General features: G+C 46.0%; 1 protein-coding gene across 1 annotated transcript; it reads left to right on the forward strand.

Annotated features, from left to right (window-relative positions):
- The first annotated feature begins 2,639 nt into the window (after positions 1–2,639).
- Positions 2,640–20,764, forward strand: LOC119391708 (serine/threonine-protein kinase mos). Its single transcript, XM_049416201.1, has 6 exons — positions 2,640–4,157; positions 9,974–10,184; positions 14,382–14,532; positions 16,714–16,870; positions 20,125–20,129; positions 20,573–20,764. The coding sequence occupies exons 1-6, from the start codon at positions 3,098–3,100 to the stop codon at positions 20,762–20,764; spliced, it is 1,776 nt and encodes a 591-aa protein (XP_049272158.1). The 5' UTR covers positions 2,640–3,097.
- Positions 20,765–21,097: the final 333 nt, after the last annotated feature.

Below are 21,097 nucleotides of genomic sequence, written 5' to 3' on the forward strand. Positions count from 1 at the left end.
CACTCGTATCGGTACATGCTTGGCGCTTCCAGCGATCCCTGTGGACAGATGCCAGTGACCAGTATGGGCCTCTTTACAAAATTGATCCATCGTGCGCCTTCGATATGCCGGGAGACCTCAACAGACAAGAGGAAACATGCTTGCACCGCATCAGACTAAACGTTGCCTACACTGATTACCTCAAGGACAAAATAAAGCTGTCGGACTTACCATTGGGCGTTCAATGTAATGTCCTAGAAGACCTGAAACACGTTATCTGCGAATGCAGGCGATACGCAACAGAAAGGCGATCTCTGAAGGCGGCCTTGCATATTCAACAGGACTCGTGTTTAGAATTGCGGCACATTCTGGGCCCATGGCAAAACAGCACCTGTGCGTTACGCGCCACGAAAGCGCTGCTGACTTTCTTGCGGGCCACAACCCTGACCGAAACTTTGTAAAGAGTGTAGTCTATGTGTGTGTGTGTGTGTGTGTGTGTGTGTGTGTGTGTGGTTATCAGTGCCTATACCATAATCATCACCCAGCACCTGGAGTATCATGTCAGGCGAATAGCCAGGCAAACATCTCCAGCTTTTCATTAAAACATTTCTCTCTCTCTCTCTCCTTCCAATTGTACGCCCCCTGTTATCTATATAACCCCCTTACACGCCCAAGTGGCTCACCTTAGTTTACTAGAATCAATGTAAGTACGCAATTATAGCAATTCTTGAAAGTGCGAATTGCTTTGCCTTGCCTCGGTTTATTGGAATTAATGTAATTAATGAGAGTTCGAGTTGCTCTCGTGGTATTTTGTACCGAAAGTCACCATCGTCATCATTATCATTATTGCGTTTCATTTATTTATTTCATTCACTCACTCATCTGGTCACGTGACCTGCGTGACGCCTACTACTACTACTACTACTACTACTACTACTACTACTACTACTACTACTACTACTACTACTACTACTACCTGTTACTACTACTACTACTACATGTTACTACTACTACTACTACTACCTGTTACTACTACTACTACTACTACTACTACTACTACTACTACTACTACTACTACTACTACTACTACTACTACTACGACGACGACGACGACGACGACGGCACAGGGTAGGCTGAGACAGCTTCGCTCTAAAAAGTAACTTAAAGGGCGGGATCTTTATATCAGCGGTTCGTCTCACTTTTTTTTCAGCCAGACCCAGGAATCTATTCTCATAAACGTAAGACAACTATATGCATCAGTTGGGATAAAACGTTAGCATTTTAGAAAAATAATCAAATTCAGGAAGGTAAGCAAAATGTCAGGTTGTCATAGCGAAGAATGCTCGTTGGAAACGAAAAAGGCTTCAGACAACTAACATTTATGAGACTAACGGCAACCATGATATTGACGGACATACCTGAATACGATCAATGCAGGATTAATAAAAAATGTTATCGTTTTAAGCGAATACATTCTATCAGGAATCAGAGATCAACCACGCAACAGGGAGATCAGCTCGATTTCGACTGTAACTAGCTGAGCTGACACAAGGTATTGAACTTATCAGACAAAACCAATGCCGTGGGTATCTTGTCACTGCTATGCGCTGGCGACTTCCATATAGATTCAGTGTTGTCATAATGCATGTGCGCGGCGACGGAGCACCTGGCTTGAGGTTGGAGTCTTCGCGGTCGGAAATCTTCACGCTTTGAGAGCCTATAAGCACCAGCACAGTTCTGGCTGAACGCCCTTATATTTCCTTCAAGGGCACTGCGGTATTAAGCGTTGGGAAGGAGTCTCAAAAGTACGCAGTCCATGGCTGTCCAGACGGATTTTTGTTGACATTGATTCAAGGAATACGACTCAAGTACCAAAGTGCGCCCTCAACGCGCTTCATTCTCTAAATTGCAGCTCAATGTGACTGTGCCAGCTGCTCAAGTGTTTTCAAAGCTGTCGAATGGCGTGATATTTAGCTGTGATGTCCCAGTAGATGTACGCAGCAGAAGTACGGCCCATATAAAGATTGTACCGTTCAGAGTACTGAATGCTATCGTTATAAAAGCAAAAGCGCACGTATAAAATCACTCTTCACCGTTCTAGAAACTAGAAATCTATTTTAGTGCACGCAGGCGTGAAGCATCGCGTTATCTCGCGTGTCTGGTATAACGAAATAATGTCTCTATGACATAAATTATTACTCTTGCTCTTTATCGTTCCTGCATGGTTTTAAGCTGTAAAATGACAATATTTTCTATCGGCCACCAAACTTACATTCATTAGTGACGTTCCTATATATTACAGTATTTTTGTCATGACTTAACAAAGAGGCACTAAAACATCTTCAGCACATTTCAGCAACTAAGATTTTAACGCTTCCTCGCTGGAGCCATGCGCTCAGAGTGCGAAGTTGTAGACGATAAATAGTATGCGCACAGAAAAAAGGAAACGGAATTGGCGCTGCAACGTGAGCCTCGATCTGCTGTCGAATTTTTTTTCGTTTTGGTCGTCGCAAAGTACGAGGCTCCTTCCTTTCTTTTTCTGTCTTTTCAATGCCTGCGCATGTGCACGCCAGGCTGAGTATACGTATCATTGATAAAATGTAATAGGAGCCGTCTATCTTACTTCGGATCTATCAGCGATTACTGCGGACTGCGCATGGCATGTTAAATTTCCGTGACGCACCTCGCGAGCGAGAGACATGTTAGCCCTATGCAGAGCATGTGCTGCCATGGCGCCGCCAGTACTGCAACTTTCACTTCTATCCCGAAAGCTCCACTCCACAGCAGTGCATCAGAAATGGGAGCAAGTATGCTGGATCAGTATTCGATGGCGAGCTGACTCCAGGAAAGCCGCAAGTGCCCGGCAAATGGTGTGAAAGGGTAAGCATCTTCATCAGCTGGTTACGTCGGGGGCGTGGTCCGGAATGAGGCTCGAAGTACGCGGTGCAAAAAAGTTTACGGATCCTCCAAAAGGCCCATCTTGAACGGAATTCTCGTTGACAATGTTGGGGTCATAATTTATCTTAATATTCTTGCACTTGTCGATTGACGAACTACGGAAGGGCACTCGCTGAGCCTTGAAGCTGCCCCCAGAAAAATCAGTCTGTCGACATCTGTTATGGCTGAAGTATTCCTTGCTGCTGAACACGATCTTACCGATGGTGTTATACAAGAAGATGAGGTGAACATTGGCGAAGACGCCGGCCAACTTCTGGCCCTTACGGACGACATCGCGAAGAGTATTTTAGAGTCTGAGGAGTGGCCATCTTACGTGGAAAGGCTGCGACAAGCCGGCGACGATGATGAGCACATCGATGGGCTGTTGCTGGCAGAAAGGTCCGGTCGGCAGTATCCGCTCTGGAACGCCGATCAACGTATCCTGGACAACGTCGATCCGCCGCTCCCGATTGGGTGCCTTGACGTCGAGGCTGATCTGCCTTCTCCGCGCCTGACCGATGACATACCACTGCCATCACCACTGAACAACAGCCTTCGGGTTGACGACGCGAGTCCCACTAACCCCTTACTGCCGCAACATGGCTCGCGTAGCAGCGTTTCAGACTGCCGTCAACAGACGTCGTCGTTCACACCTGACCGCTACAGCAAGTCGTGCTCCAGCTCTGTGTTTATGTCGTCTACGTGCAAGAACCCCAAAAAGCTCGACATCATCGAAGAAAACAAGGCCAGTCAAGAACGTAAGCAATCGTCCTCGTCTAAGCCACTTGGAACCCCTGGCGCTTCCGCCTTGCGGTTTTTGTCTGGCCGATCGGGAAGCCGGAATGCTGAATCCATTTCATCCGTCAGGTCCTCGGTTACATCGAAAAATTCGGGAGAGTGGTCGCCTGAGATTGAACAGTTGCGTGCTTCCTTGATTAGTTCGGGATCTTCTGGAGAGGGTGACTTGTTCAAGTCTTCCTTTCGTATAAGCAAAAGTGGCAGCTCAATCTTGGCCTTGGAACGACTATTTCTGGAAGTCATCGACGCATCGGCTCAAGACCAACCGTGTCTGGCGCAGATTCAAGAACACGTTCGCGATGGACTGATACCGGCCGCGGTTGGAGAGGATGACAGTGCGCTCCACCGCACAGCAATAACGTCTTCTACCACGACCAAGGGACTACCCCTGCAACGTCTCGGAAGAGGTGCCTTCGGCAGGGTTTTTGGAGTGCAGATCAAAGGTACGCCACAAACGACAAGAACAAATTATCGCTGTACGCTTCACCACGTTTTGGTAACTATGTTGCGTGTACAGCGGTGTGTCTGTATATATCTCAATGCTAATGTGCAGATTCTGGCGCTTAACTGCAGCCATTTACCATTCCTTTGCGCATGCATTACCGTAAATATAAATACAATTATAAGTTGATCTTACGCCTGCTTTTATCTAGTCAATGTCTACCGTTAACGACTTTTGCCCTGCTTCTCACGTGCCCTATGTCGCCAGAAAACCATTTGTTAGAGCTAAATATTTTCGTGGTTCATGATCGATTTGTTCGCGTACAAAATGTGTTGAGAGCATCTTGCAGTGACGTAGCAGAGTATGTATTGTTTGCTGTAAATGGAAGGCCGTGAGTTTGATTACCGCCCCTTGTAGCTTTCTGGCACGGAGGAATTCCAAGAACTCCTACGTATTTAATATTAAGGTACACTTTAAGAAGCGCAAGGTATCTTAAATTATCCCTGATCGCTTTACAACAGTGCCTCTGTAGCGAGAACTATCGCTTTCGGGACGTTAAGTCCCAGTAGTTAAGTATGGCACCAGTAAATGTAGTAGCTGTCTGTGCAAAGCAATTATCTGTTAATATTTGTGTACCAGCTTCACGAAGGAAATGTGGCATTCAGTCTTGTAGATTAATAACAGATGGCGCCATGATCTCTGGAAGATACTTGCTGACGTCAGCTTTTCTATATGAATCTGGTTACTTCAGCCATTTCTCGATATCTCTGTGATTAGTTAACGGTGACAATGAATGAAGTTAAAAATGATTTGATTCCTTTAATTGAAGATTGAATGCTGTACGCTGGTATCCATTCGTCTACCATGATTTCAGGGGTCTGTATTATTCTATCATGTTATGAGCTATATGTATTCTTTATTATTTTTCCGCAAGCTTAACTCTAGCACCATCCATTGGTTCCTGCCTGCCTCGTCTGTACTTAGACTAAACTCAAGACTGGCGTTACCAGGCCAGTAGTTTTCAGCCATGGCCAATTCAGGTACATACTTGCTGCACATATATAATGTGCGCTGAGGACGCTTATTTTTATATAATGGACGCTGAGGGCGCAGCTATACTTCACAGATATGTAAGCTAGCCGGTAATGGATCAAATGCGGCACGGCTTCGCTGTAACGCTCAAGTGCAGCCGGGGCAGTAAAGAAGTAAGGTAATGCTGTGTCATTGCGTTCCATAGCAAAGCCATTAAATGGGTTCCGGTGCATGGTCATTCGCATCAAAATGTAATTAGAAAGAGAGAGAGAAACGAAGAGGAAAAGCAGGAAGGTTAACCAAGCTCCGGCTCGGTTGGTTGCCCTACCCGTGGGGTGGGGGAAAGGGGGAATAACAGATAAGATAGAGGAAGGAACAGCAGCAAGAAGAAGAAATGAACAGTTAGTGTGAACACACACAACACTAATTCGCGCTGGTAGTTCAGACGCTCTTGAAGTCCGGTCGTCTTCTACCTTCAGCAAGGTAGAAGCACAATAGTACAATAGGGCTCTCGTGGCCTTGTGCATAAAATGTAATTAGGTAGACGCTAAGGGGAAGATAGAAACTTGAAGAGACGAAAATCCTTGGAACACGGAGTGTCGCTAGTGCCAATGTTTGTACAAGCCGACTTATCTTCTGCAAGGCTGCAACCTTGAAGTTGCAGTCTTGAAGGCAGGCCCGTCCGCAGCCAGGAATTTTTTTCGGGGGGGGGGGGGGGGCACTTGATGAAGGGTTTGACTATTTAAGCAAAACACATATTTTCATTATTTATTTTCGATCAAACATCACCCTCCATCGAAATATATGAAGGAGTAGCAGGTGTGCTACGTATAGTGTGTTTTACAGTTCCAGTACAGCATATGTGGTATTATGAACTGTTCAACATTGTACACTGTGCACTGACGTCACAACTAGAGAGCCTTTAACGGCGCAAGGTTCGACTATCCAAATTCAGAATCAAAATAGGTGAAGACCTAAACTGCTGTGTCCAAAGCTTCCACGATCAAGATCACTTCGTCGGCTCCAGTAGAAAGTAAGTTCCAGTCAGTTAACATTCGCTACCAACGTTATCTTTATTATGTGACAAAACGAACGCCTACGAGGTGCATGCAGGCTGGAAGCAAGCGACATTTTTAGACAATGACGTATCAGCGCAGGACTCGACACGTCATATGCGCCCTTGAACAAATTTCTCAGCGTTAATGTCGACAAGTCGCGGTGGCTTTGTGGCTATGGCGTCCTGCTATTTTGCGAGGTCGCGCTTTCGAATCATTGCCGTGGTGGCCGCAACTTGAGGGAGAAATGCAAAGGCGCTCATATACTTACATTATGTACGCGTTAAGGAACCCCAAGACGCGATCAAAACAAATCCGTAGCACGGCACTACGCCGATTTTTCAATCCACTGCGCAATTCTGGATGTTCGCGCGCATAACTTATTTTTTTTTTTTTTCGTTTCCACGTCTCCCTTTCCGTTTACAAGGTAGAAAACCAAGTGCAACCTGGTTAGTTTTCTTGCCTTCGCCCTCTTCTCTCTCAGGGAACGTCCGCCTCTGACCCAAATTTTTAAAATGTCGTCGTAGGCAAAGCTCGATTTCAAGGTTAAGCTTCAGAGAGAGAGAGAGAGAGAGAGAACAACTTTATAAAATGCCTGCAGAGATGATGAGGCTCCCTCCACGCAGGGAGGACGAGCTTTCATCGCGACGCGGCCATTACGTCAGTCTCGTGCGTTGTGCTCTTCGAGGCCTTGCTCCCGAGCTACTTCCGCGGGTCCGAGAGGGCCGCGGCCCCCCTTCTCCTCGGTTTCGCTCGGTCGCTGTCTCTCTAGAGCTGCCGAGACCTGCTGGACGGCCTTGAGTTGTGTGTCTTGATCGTAGATCCTCGTTGCAGCCTCTAGCTGCGGCGGGATCGTCGTCTTCTCACTGGCTTCTCTCGGATTTACGCTACAGTCCCAAAGGATGTGAGCCGCGGTAGCTCTCTCCTTCACGCACAGTCTACACACGTCACTGGCGCACACACTCGTCAGTGATAGAAAACAGCGAGGGCACCAACGACACTTTGCGGAATGCATGCTGTGCCGGCTGACGGCAGGACACACTACATTAATAAACCTCGCTTCATTAACACTGTAGGCGAAATAAAATCAATATCTGAATATAATTTCAATAGAGACCCTGTTTTGTTATCTAAGATTCGCGTACGCTGAGCTCGCGCTATTATACTTCTACTAAACTTTTTTGAACCGTCGAAAATGATGCCACAGAAACCACTGAAAATCAAGCATTCTTCGTTGACGCGTCAGCTACCTGAACCACAGCACTTCCCGATATTTCAAAAGTGTAACAGAGCAAATGAGCAGCAGAATTATTTGAATCATTTCAAATAACATGACAGTTTCACGTGCGATGTGACAGCACAAGGACTGTTGTTCTTCTGATGACGTCTTTGGGTTGCAGTGAAATGACGGGTGTGCGAAAAAAAAAATTGCACAATGCAGGAGCTACGCATAAGAACTACCCAGCGCACTGCACAGACTGCAACCCTACACCTAGTGTTTAACAATATGCAGCACTGTGAGCTGGTATGTTTTGAGCCGGTGGTTGGAACATTTTCAGCCTCACCCGTAGTGATCACTATCCTACTGTAAGTAAAACTTTAAATTTGAAGACTGCCAGTTCCACTGCGCAGCTCCTTTCCGCCCAACCTGTGCGCTTTCATCCGTATCTATAGTTATTCAGGAGAAAACGCGCTTGCGTGCCAGATCACCGTTACTGCGAACGTGCTAGTGAATCGATTTTGTTGGATTGTTGGTGTTTCAATTGATGCATGGCACGCAAGAAAGATATCTGAGCCGGTTGAATCGAGCCAGCGATCTTGGGGTTTCAGGCACGTCATTCAAGCAATGCGAATCCGCTTTATGAAGCCGTCCATGGCTCGTATCTATTACATGTATAGAGTCACGCGTGCAAAACGACAAACACGCAGCACTCGAAATAGGCTTTAGATACGCGAGCGGCATTTCGCAGTTCATCTGGAGCTCTTTTATTGCTTTAGAATTTTTATAGCGATAACGCACGTGCGACATATCGATGACATTCCGGTATATCCCGCGGCAACGCTTTGACAGTGTTTTTACCGGTGCAAGAAATATTAACGCAATCATAATGGCATCTTAACAAGTAAGCAAATAAGAAAACAGAAATGACTGCTGCTTCGAAAAATGACCGGCGAAGCGTCGTGGGATTACATCCAGAGCCATATGCACAGCTTTCCTCTTCCATCTGATATGAGTATTTTCGCTGGCCCATGCGATTAAAGAATCGAATATTCAGGAGCAAATAGCACTTCTGCGCGGACACTGACGCATTCTGACTGTTATCATCGGGCCCACCATGCGCATAATATTTTTTTTTTCTTTTAGCCGAAGCGCGATTACTGTAACGTTAGCGTATACTATGCTTTTTTCACCGCTCTCCACGTATTGGCGTCGCAGAAAGGAAGTTACAGGCTTTCAAAAAGAAAAAAAAAAACGTGGCTTCATTCACGCTGCTCAAATACACACACGACAACGAGTGTCATATACTATAGCATTGAAAAAATGAATTACCGTATACAAGCTCGCCTCGCTTTGCCATTCCACTTTCACACACGTTGCGGAGCTTGCATATACATAATTCGGATTTTGTAACAGTTGCCTTTATTACAGTAAATGTTAGGGCGGAATAAGAACTTCGATCGCACTCTGCTTTCTGCGAATCGAAGATACCTGCCGTATCTGTTTTTTTTCCTTGCGCTACCACAGTACTTCCTTCCACACCTTCCCTGTGGCGACGAACCTAGCCACTCTACTTGAGTTTTCAAATTCATGAATGCAGAATTTTGCGCACAGGTAAAAATAACTGCTGTTAACTGGTACATCAGTGCAGTTTGCCAAAGATTTCAAAAACTGAAATAGTTTAGAAGCTGTCTAGTTTTTAAAAATGATGCTAAGTACAAAAATTGCTTCTGAACAATTATCACGTTGTTGCTTTTCTGCTTCAATTTCACTATTGAGAACTTTGCATTAAGATAAATCATCAGGACGCTTTGTGATACTGCTCATAAACTAAATGCTTCGTTGTTCGAGAAATGTTTCCTTACTGACGTAATGAAGGCAATGTGACGGAATTTAGCTACCCGTCACGTAACATAAATAAGTGTGTTTACGCTGAAGAATGATCTCATGTAGGGCGAAGCCAAAGGGCGAGTTCTACCAAGGTGCCGCTAGGCCCCATGGGGAAGCGTTAAAATTAGTCCACGGTTGATGTGAGTGGCACTGCCATCGACCACTTCAACTTGACCACTTGAATATGTTGCTTTGTGATTTCAACGTTGGTTGCACTGTCTGTGGCGTTTGAGTGGTAAGCAACATTGGTGTTAGGTGTTTTTTAGAGTGACGGTAAGCCCGATGCACAGACGGAGATTATGGCTTGCGTGGTACGTGGTTCCATCTCGGCGCATTCACACAGAGGAAAAAGAGAGTAAACAAAATTCTAGCTTTCTAACCACCAACTTCATCTGTTTTCTTCTTTTTTTTTCCTTACTGTACTGGCAGGTGAGAGACAGCTTAACTCGTCTACGCTGACAGCTCGCAAGAAACATATCAGCCGAGTATGGCGCAGCTGAAAGTTAACCGTAAATACACCGTTTTCCGCAACTTTAATTCAGAAGTCCACGCACTTGATTAGTAGGTCGAACATTCAGTCGATGCCCTCGCATTTGCTGTGAAAGCGGCGCGCGTTCGCAGGGCGCCTGGTCGCTGTGAAGGACGTGCGCAATGTAGACGCACCCAGCGAGCGGAACGCATCCCAGCTGGTGCATCGGCACGTGGTGCGCACCTTGTGTGTGGCGCAGCTGGAGCCTCGCCGCTTTCTCGTGGTGATGGAGTACGGAGGCCCACGCACCCTCCAGCATCTGCTGGACGAGCGCGGCCCCTTCGGAACCCTCGACGTATCCAGGTGAGAACAGAATGCCTGAAGACTCGTGCGGATCGACTTTCGCCGGGAATCGCTCTTTGCACTTGCTCAGCCTTTGAGAATAAGTTCATTCTCAAAGGGGGGCCTTGTACAAATGTTATCCACGTTGTCCCTCCCTTCCCGCTTTTCCTTTTTATCATCCCTTACTCTCATTCCGTCTGTGTAGCGTTGCAAACCGGAATGGCTTCTGGTTGACGTCTCAGCCTTTCTTTCCTTCTCCTACCTCTTATTATATGCTTTAAATGCGGAGAGAACAGTCGAAGCTTACGATAATACTACTATGGAGATAATGTAATTTTTTTCAGCAATTACTGGCGTCTGCAAAAATCGGTAAATATGTGACCCAAGTGATAAAGCAATCGCGAGGGATTTGCTAAGTAATATTGAAATATTTAAATGACGGTGCTTGCTTTATTCCGGAACTGAAGTGTGCAAGCTCTCAAGTGTATAAACGTCAAAATCCTTTATAACCATTTACAAGTGGCACTGCACAATCTTGAATCAGTCAACTTTTATTTCAGCATCAAATGACACTCTGGTGGAGGGAATCCGTTTGCGTTCCGGTGATATTTTAACGCGATAGCGTTAAAGAGCTCGTATCGCAACGGTGCCGGCGTCGGCGCCGGCACCGTCGGTTGTGAGCGAAAAATCATCATCTTGCCCGTGACCGAAAAATCGAAAAAGCTGCAAATAAAATAAATAATAAAAATGTTGGGTCTGAGTGAGAATCGAACCCAGGCCGTCTGCGTGGCAAGCAGGTGTTCTACAACACAGCCACGCCTTTTTTTTTTCTCTCTTTCTTTCATGGTATTTATCACACTTAGTATTACAGTGCACAATAATAGCACAGCCTCTGCTTGGAGCTGCACTGAAAGTAACTTTCATGCTTCCCAAAAATACGCGTCCTGTATACAGGTGTCACAGTACGAGATGTAATATCGCAGTAATATTGCGTGGTACAAGCGTACATTGCCATCGGGCGTCACACCATGTCAATATCATAACGACTTGGTGGTTTAAAGACAGCCACCCATTACAAAAGGCACACACATTACTGCGCGTATTCCCTTAAGACCACGTAGTGGGTGCATCGCAGCTCCGAAAAAGTTTCTCGCGCATAATTGCTCCTGGTTTAAAGCATGCTACCCATTACATAAGGCACACACCTTATTGCGCGCATTCTGTTAAACACTCGTAGTGTTCGAAGTGCGCACAAGGGGCAGGATATCGCTATCGCGTTCAACTCTTAAAGGCGAAGCTTAAGCGTCCCCCAATTTTTTCAAAGCGCCCCTTCGCAGGGCGGCCGCATTTCGATGGGGGCGAAATGCAAGAACACCCGTGCACTTTGAGTTAGGTGCAAGTTAAAGAGCCTCAGAAGGTCAAAATTAACCTGGAGTCCCTCACTACGGCGTGGACTCCGGAGAGACTGCGGCGTAAGGAACTACGGCGTGCCGTAGTGATCGTGGTTTCGGCACGTAAAGCCCTATAAAATATTATCAAAACACATCTTCTGTTTGCAATGGGCCACGTAGTTGAACGAACACCAATGTTTTCTGGCTCCACTCTCGATGGTTGTGGTGGTGGCTCTGTTGCAGCAGGCGCCTGGCATTCACAGCCGGGAATTGTTCCGGCTGAGACTCATACGAGCTGATATCGAGCCATAAAGCGATGAAAACACATTCTACATAATAATCGTTGCTCCTGGCTTTGTTTTGTTTGTTTCGTTTGTTATTTGTTACTTTTTCTTAGAGTTGGTATGTTGTTTGTTCATACAATTTGCACATCTATTTATGGAGAAAATGGTAGTCGAAACATTTCGTAGTAGTCAAAACATGTATGAATGTATTACCGGCTCTTTTGTAGCTTACTTTCCCATATATGAGCAAATATGAAACTACAACATAGCAACCTCGCCTACAGCGGATGTAGCACAGCAGAATTTGCACTTAGTCCTCACGTGTAGTACCCACACTTTCTTAAAAGCTTAATAAAAAGCCTGTAACTGCAAGCGAAAAGTTAGTGGCGGCTGATGTCACTACGTCCCAAAGGCAGTTACCAACCTTTCACCAGCTTTATAAAAAGGTCGAACAGGAAATCTCTCTAGAGCGAACACTTCAACAAGGGTACTTGTCTTCGTCCTGTGGTCTCCTTTGTCTTGAGTTGCCGTCTTCTGCGCTGCTTTGAGATAAAAGCAATGGCATTTGTGGGATGAGGAGGGCACGAGCCCAATCAAAACTGTTTAACACGCGGGAAGGAAAACGTAATGGGGTCGTTAAAAAACAAGGTGTCAACTGGTGCCTCGTGCCAGGCATGTGCAGGCCAAGACAATATACAAGCAACCAGCATGTCATTTTTGTGTAGACGGAGTTCGTTTGGTCTTGGAACGTCGGAATCGCCGAACAGTCTCTGAAATAGGATGTGCTATGCATCCATACTGAACGTTACAGGGTAGTTTAGAGGAAGCTAAAGTTCATTTCAACATGAACATGAAACAGCGCGCATAGACAGGACAGAAAGTTACAAGAAGCACACAGAAACAGCGCGTCTATGCGCGCTGTTTCATGTTCAAGATGTACCAACTGGCCCGCGAACAATCATTGTTACAGTTCATTTCAACAGTTACTGGCGATCGAATATAGCGAGAACGTAGCAATTACAAGAATTCACGCCGAAGCGGGAGCTATGGGTGCCGCCCCGTTAGTCAAAGCTATTCATTATCCTACTTAAAACATTACGTACATTAAACTCGCTATTGTAGCGTACATTAACATAGCGCACGTAAACCGCGGAAACCCAATAACGTACGCCTCAGGCACGCCTGTTAAGGATACCGCCATTTCTTTGTCTGCGTAATGTGCTTGTGCTTCGTTGCGAACATTTGTAAACTGTCAAAAAAGGCAGCCAAAAATCGCTTGGTCTCTCCTTGAAGACCGCGCAGCAGGTGGGGGCAAGCTTACAAACTTAAAGGCCACGGGCGGCGTCGTACTGGTACTGCTGCTGCCGAGCACGTCAGAAACAGAAGCGGTCAGTTCGTTCGAAGAAAGAAAGAAAATGCTCAAGGCCATGATGAAACGCAATGCAGCTTTGCGCTGCGCATGGCCCCTTGTCGTTATCCATCGTGTAGCTTTCAGTACGCTCGTGGATATGAAAGGAGAGAGAGAGAGAGAGAGCGTTTCGTGTAATATCATCGCTTATACGCGACGGATTCGAAAACTTTTGTCCTCACAAGATTCGCGAAGCAAGAGACTCCTGTAGTTGAGTAATTGCATAAAAACTTCTAAAAGTGTTGCAGGTCACTTTTAATGTGCTTTCCAATGCCAGACCTCGTCCTCGGGAATTGTACACCTTCCGGCTCGCATCCTTCCCCGTTCTTTGCAATTTGAAATACTATCAACAGAGACGACTTCTTGACATATATGTGAACACCAGTCGTCAGCACACGAAAACAACTGTTTCTATGCGAAGTGCTGAAGGCAGTCCAGTTGGGACGCCCGCCTCGGTGATATGTTGTTACGGTATTCAGCTGCTGACCCGAAGGTGGCGGGTTCGATCCCGGCCTCGGCGGTCGCATTTCGATGGAGGCGACATGCTAGAGGCCCGTGTACTGTGCGACGTCAGTGCACGTTAAATATCACCAGATGGTCGAAATTTCCGGAGTCCTTAACTACGGCGTGCCTCGTAATCATTCGTGGTTTTGGTACGTACTGCCGTGAGCAAAAGTATACGGACCACGGGAGCGCGTGCCGAAGTTGCGGTTTGCGCCATCTAGTGTTGTCTAGAGCATTGCTCTGGCGATTGCGCGGCCAGACCTATGCTCTCGACCTGCAGACGATTGGCCACTCGGCCACAGACGGCACGTACCTTAGCATTGGCCGCGAGGAGTTACGGAGTCGCCCTCTATCGGACGCGCCTCGATTGCGTGCTAGGTAGGATACCGCCGAAGTACGTACCGATATTATTCCAGCTGTGACCAATATTTGCTAACACGTATAAGTAATATATATGCATGCATGAATGTAAAAGTAACTATTCCAAAGCGTCTTTTTCTTCTTCTTTTTTTAAAGAGAACTGAAACTGAGGCGAGTTTGTGATGATCCGTGAGTGTGCTTGAAACACAAGGATGCTGGCACAAGAAGATAGAGCAGACAGGACGAGCGCTCACTTTCTGGTTATTGGCAGGTTTGGCCGCCAGCTTGCTTCAGCGCTTCACTACTGCCATCGAAATAATGTGTTGCACCTGGATGTCAAGCCAAGCAACGTGCTGGTTCACAATGGAAACAGCAAACTGGCCGACTTTGGGAGCAGCGCGACCCGTGGTTCCCACCCCAAGGTCAAAAATTTTCCCCTTTTAACTCGTTGCTGATTACTCGGTACTCGTTTGTGTGACATTTACGACATATTTTATTTTTGTAATAGAATCCTCAAGTGGAACACGCTGTTGATTGAATGCTATGAGAGAAAGAACCGGGCATCTTTGATGGAAGGGACGCGGGTCATCGTGTGAGTTCAATGGAATTTTGCTGCCTGGAGATGAAAAAAAGCATTAAAAAAAAGCGTTCCGCACACAAAATTAAGGGCTAGACGTCTGAGAGCTCTGCCTGGTAATGAATGCTCATTTGTTCCGGCAAGTGTGCAAAAGATGAAGGCTGGCGCCACAGACGCAAATCTATGTGTGCAGGGGCGTCAGCAGGATTTTGTCTTGGGGGATGCAAACCTGTGTTGCATCGCGATGGGGCAGGGGGCAAGCGCTGGTGCGACTCTTAGGGAGGGGGGGGGGGGGGGAGGAAAGGGCTCTTTCTGCACCCTCTGCTGTTGCCCATGTATGTGTGCGAGTGCCCGTGTTTGTGCAGGCGTGTGTGCAACATTCTTTAAACTTAATGTGCGGTCAATAGAGTGCTGCGCATTCTTTCAGTAATATATAGCCCTGCACTGACGATTGTGTAGTTCACCGCTTTTCGCAAAAGAGCAGACATTATTCTGAAATAAATATCTCACTTCGATAGTTCGTAAACAAAGTTCACAGACACCCCGTTACGCTGAGAATCTGCTATCCAGTTCGTACTGTTGCGCTATCCTCACCGTGCGCGGTGGCTGGACGGTATCAGCGTGGCTTATGTGTTGACAAAGAAATTCATGCGCCGCCAACATCCTTTGGAAGGTACTGCTCGAAAGACATACGTAGGCAACTAGATGCTGCCTTATATTCCAGCATGACAGCACAATATTCCGTAAAAGAAGGTAATAAAATCGGCGCTTGTTAACCACGCATTGCCTGAAATCAGCTATTGCTTTATTAGACTACGATTATCAGAAGAAGCAAAGAAACAGTAAAATAGCTGTTCGAAGCATTTTATATTAACAAAAAAAAAAGACATGATGTGCAACAGTGTCACAGCGGCATCATTTTAAAAATCTGGAGGTGATGGTTGCACGCCCATAAAAGCTGGAAAAATGAAAAGAAGACCCCCGAACAAGCGCACAACAAAGTTGTCACCGCGTAGGAGCTTCCTTGTTTTTTTTGTTTTTTTTTTGTCTTGCCGTAACTGGCGGTGCACGCTTCGATACTATTGGATATTCGATTCGATATTCGATATTTTCGGCCACTATTCGGTACTATTCGATTCGAGATGAAATTTCACTATTCGCGCACCCCTAGCTTCTGGTCTTTCAATGAACTCATTCCATTAGTTTTTATTTATTATCCTGTCAATTAATTGGCCCTTATCTCAAGTAAACGGATGCTCCGATATCATATGTATCCAATACAACCCTGAAGTTCAACCAGAACCATCGATTTCGTACTGGTTCTACTTTTTAAAATGAAATTTCTGAATTTTCGGAAAACCGGAAGTGCTTGGAAGCGAAACAAGAGTGTCACAGGTTGCTCGCGGCACAAGATATATATGTATATATATATATATATATATATATATATATATATATATATATATATATATATATATATATATATATGGTGGGGTGAAATTCAATGGATCCGGTGGAAAATGCGGTAGAAAAACAGGTCGACAAACGTGCGAAACACAAGTTTTTACTAACATTTCGGCAGGAGGGCCTGCCTTCGTCAGAGTGAATTGGAGGGAGAGTTTTACTAACGTTTGGGCAGGAGGGCCTGCCTTCGTCACTCTGACGAAGGCAGGCCCTCCTGCCGAAACGTTAGTAAAACTTGTTTCGCACGTTTGTCGACCTGTTTTTCTACCGTATATATATATATATATATATATATATATATATATATATATTATATATATATATATATATATATATAATACACACACGCTTATAAATAGGAATGAACAGAACCATACATGATCGGCTTTCGTGCTGTCCGTTTTTCTTATTTCTTGCATCCATGTATACCATTCTTACCTTGAAGAACAGAACTGTTAAAACGGCACATACCGTCGGAACACATTAAAATAACCCTTTGAACTCGTCATGTTTAGAGGTACAGATACGTTCTGTCATTCCGTACTGTCCTTGGCTCGGCCAGGTTTGCGGAACGGTGCAGTACATGGCTCCCGAAGTCCTCCTAGGCCAGCGGCCGGACTTCAGCGCCGACGTCTACTCGCTAGGCGTCGTCCTCTGGCAGATGCAGTCCGGCGCGAGGCCCTTCGACGGCCTCCACCAGCACGCCTGTTATGTTTCAGGTACGTGTGGCCTGTAAGAGCTCAACATTACTTTACACTGTTCACCTTAACGTGTGAAGAAGCGCACGGAGACAAGACACACAATAAGAAACGTTTCGACAGGACCACAGCTGCATTCGCAACCAATTCATTTTGAAAAAAACAACAACAAAAAACATGGATGCTTCAAATCATAAGGATCAGCTGACCAGAGAAAGCATCGAAGCTTTCCATATCAATAAACGAAAACAGAGTGGTATCAGCCATGCAACAGTTGTACTCAGCGATATGAATTTCCTTTTTGGAAGATCAACGTGAAAGGTTCTATACTGTGAATCGATGAAAGTCCCTGTCGCACGTGATAGGCTGGTGTGTATCTATATTAAGCCCGTTTTTTGCGAAATAAACTAGTGGCCAGTGCAGCGGTGGTCCCGTCAAATCGTCTCTTCACTGTGTGTCTTGTCTCCGTGCGCTGCTTCACACGTTAAGGTGAACTGTCACCAACTTGCTCAACGTTCAACTTTGTTGTACGCTGTTTCACACATTGATTTCTGTCTGTTTTTTAAATTACGGCGCGGCGTTGAACAGCGATGAGTGAACTCTTTATACTACACTTTATTTTTACTTATGAAAACTGAAAATATCTCCTTGTTGATGGTGCGTCATGGCGATAGAAACGAGCGCACAATCGCAACGAGGACACAGAAAGACACAACATAGCTCTTTATTTTCACTGAAGAGGCAGAAAAACTGGATACTAATGCTTCGGCAATTGTGGCTTAATTTCACTACTCGCAATGCTTCAATAAGTTTTTTGTTGCTGCTTAAAACCTACCTCTGGCATTTTGGCATGGTCCCCAATGGTTATCCTATGAGCCTCCTCTTGTGAGTGCTTGCGTTTTAGGTGCGTTGCGGTATATTTTCCTGGAGCTATATTTTCTGTTTCTGGAATCTAAGGCGGCTTGTTAGTTTTCAATTGCCATGCCTTCTTTTACTGCGGCCCTTCAAGCTTATTGTATCATGCGACACGATAATGACGACCGCTGCTTATTCCCGAGAGGGCAGAGCTAGACAACTTCGGCACGTACGACGACATGAGTAGCTTTTCGCAATACGAAAAATTAACAAGGTTGTTACGCGACCGGTTCCTTTCTTTCACGAGGCATAACTTCTACTAGAGCACTGCACGGGCCGTGATTCTCGGCCCGGGCCCGGCCCGGGCCCGGGACTCGTTCAAATTTACCTGCCCGAGCCCGGCGACTCAGAGCGAGACCCGGGCCCGGCCCGAACCCGAGAAAAAATTTCGCCTACCCGGCCCGGCCCGGCCCGACCCCAGATCGGGCCCGACAGAGGCCCGAGCCAATAATCTAGGTGGTGTTGCCTGAAGATAGAATCGACCGCAAGGGCCGTATTAAGCGGCAAATATCTACGCATGCTTGGCGCATGCTTCGCTAGCAAGTATACTTTAACCTATGGTACTTTCTTGTAAAAAGGGGCTGGCTCACCGTGGAAACAGTTGAGAGGACATAACTGGATACGATGAACGTTTGTGCGGCAGTGGTGTACTGTACCCAATTTTCTAGGAATACCATCGGGATCATCAAGAGCGTTTTGTAGCAGATATTGTAGGAAGAAAAGTGATTTCCAGCATGAGTCCGGTTTTGATAAGGAGCGCAATAAAAACAGAGGGGACAGAGAAAAGAACGCTCTCTTCATGGTCAAAAGTAAGAATACTCTGACCAAAAACTTAAAAAATAACAAAGACGTTTCGGCTCCCATACGGGGGCCTTGTTCACAAAATCTTTTTCAACGCTTGCTTTTATTGCGCCCTCTATTGAAATTTAAATGGACACGAAAGTGAAACAATGAATCGGCTTAGACTGATAAATTGTACTCTGAGAAATCTAATGTCGTTAGTTTCACCAACAGAGATTCATTAATAGAGGAGAAAATCAAGGCCAACTGTTTCATTTTTAAATTTCGCGACAAAATCTCGGGCGTGACAACACGGATTTCAAAGCGTATTTTTCGTATTTTGGCGACTTTGGCTTGTCGAAATTTTCTAAAGCTTCATATGTTAAGTATATGGCCCCCCTCGGACGACAATGCACTTCATTTTTACCAATTAGAAACTGCGTACGATCTAGCAGACGCCGTCACAATCTATGACGCGTTTATTGCGGGAATTTCATGGTGGCGTTACCAGCCGTAATTTATTTTTGCGCGTTTTCGCGCTTCCCATGCGTCTTCTCGCGGCAGGCGTGGGGATTTTGGAATTGTGAAAGAGTAATTTGCTAATACGCCAACAATCGTGTCCTCCTTTAGTGTCCCTCTAAAGCGAGCTGTAACGACAAAGTGCGCCCTTCTGGATGTGTAGCACATATATCTTCATCATGGTAGCACCTTGCCAATCAAGAGAAGTACAGGAAAAAATTCAAATTTATTAGATTTGTTGTAAATACACTAACCTAGATAAAAATTATAACGAACCGCGCGCAGCACGTGGACTTATGAAATACGTATAAGAAGCCGAATGGAAAAAAGCAACTATTTGTCACAGCAATTTTTTCATATACCACACCACTGCTATCATACACAGTCTATAAATTTTTGTGGCAAAGTTTATAGTTTATTTGTTCGCATATTATTGTACCAAAAATCAAATTATAAAGAGATTCCACTTAAGCACACCATGCGCCGTTGCACCACATGTCCTGCCGCGCTAAAGTTTGTGTGGGCAGCGCGCTCCTTTCGCAAAAGCGGCCGCTGCATTGAGCGAAGTGACCGTCGTGCTCCCTGTAACTTCAACGCAAACTTGCCGTGAGAGCACAAGACGTACAAACCACCCCCATCGCGAGATAAGCGCGCGCGCACGAGCGACCACGCCCTGTGGACGCGCGCGCGCTTTGCAACGCGCGGGGCGACGACCTTTAAAGCGCACCCTTCGAGCAATTCGCGCCATCTCGCTAGTGATAACGAAAACACGCTGAAGCGCCACCATTCTTGGAGTATCGCCAATGGTAAATGGTGTATATAAATAGTTCGCCATTACTATACTAAGGAACGTGCCGTCTGTGGCCGAGTCGGTTCGCGCCGCGCGCTGCGGAGCGAGGTGTCGTAGGTTTGACTCCCGGTGATGGAACTTTTTCTTCTAGTTTTTTTCTTTGCCATCTGTTAGTGTATATTTTACAACGTCATATCCGTGACGGAAATACGTCAGTGGAGCCGTGGCGGACCCCGGCATAAAACACTTGTTAAAAATGTGTGCCGGGCAGGAAGTGTAGGTAGTAACTTCAGCGCCTAGGAAGGTCTATGTAATAAATCGAACGCTGATTACAACGGCGGAGACATTTGAGAAGCACAATGAAGAGTTAAACATATCAAGACATTTGTTGAGTGCAGGATAGGTGTGGTGTACAGAGTATCCTGTGGAGGGGCCTAGATGGGAGAGTGGCAGGTGCCTCGTCAAAAGGCTACACAAGCCTAACAACTTGTGTGAAATCCCGTAATGTGGAAGCGCGCGACATAGAGGACGGATAACCAAAATAAAATAAACGTCTTAAATGCATGTGCTATGCACTTGGACGCATGCAAATCGCTTGCAGACGAGTGATAAGCACGAGACTTTTCGTGACAACCTTGGTTTAGTTTTCCTGCAGTTCTGTTGGCGAGTGCCGTGTACGCTGCACAGTGTAAAGTGCTAGAAATTGCATATCGTTTCAGGTTGTACGGCTGCGAGTGAGACCGAGGTTCGCTGAAAACGACGAGGCGACCGAGCTTCAGGATCTGGTGAAGCGCTGCTGGAGCCACGAGTGCAATGAGCGCCCCAGCGTGGGCGCTGTGCTCTTGGAGCTGAACGCTCTCCACAAAGTAGCGCTCAAGAGCCGCTCCGTGAAGGTGGGACCACTGCTCTGAACCTCATCGCAACTGGTTCACTGTTTCTGCTCGAAAGCAGCATGGTCGTATAGTGCTCTGTGAAACAACCCCTCCCGTTACACACAAATCCCTGTCAAGCACGGCGCCCATTTTAGCTTATGCATTTTCTTACCGCTCGTCACCTTGTTTGCTAACGTGAAAAAGAAGAAAAATAATTGAACCGCAACTTGCACCTGTAGCGCCTTAGTGGTGACGACACGCACGGGCCTCGCCTTGCAGGTTCCTCCCACACTTGTGCAAATCAAACCTGCATGCATTGTTTATCGCTGGGAAAACTGAATATCCAGCATACGCGATGTATGGAAGGCATCC

This window comes from Rhipicephalus sanguineus, chromosome 1 (genome assembly GCF_013339695.2).
Source record: "Rhipicephalus sanguineus isolate Rsan-2018 chromosome 1, BIME_Rsan_1.4, whole genome shotgun sequence".
Taxonomy (NCBI): Eukaryota; Metazoa; Arthropoda; class Arachnida; order Ixodida; family Ixodidae; genus Rhipicephalus; species Rhipicephalus sanguineus.

Coding starts and splice junctions, on each gene's coding strand:
- LOC119391708 (XM_049416201.1), top strand. CDS start 3,098: ATGGCTGAAGTATTCCTTGCTGCTGAACACGATCTTACCGATGGTGTT. Junction 10,185..14,381: donor GGAACCCTCGACGTATCCAG/GTGAGAACAGAA, acceptor GGTTATTGGCAG/GTTTGGCCGCCAGCTTGCTT. Junction 14,533..16,713: donor CCCGTGGTTCCCACCCCAAG/GTCAAAAATTTT, acceptor TGGCTCGGCCAG/GTTTGCGGAACGGTGCAGTA.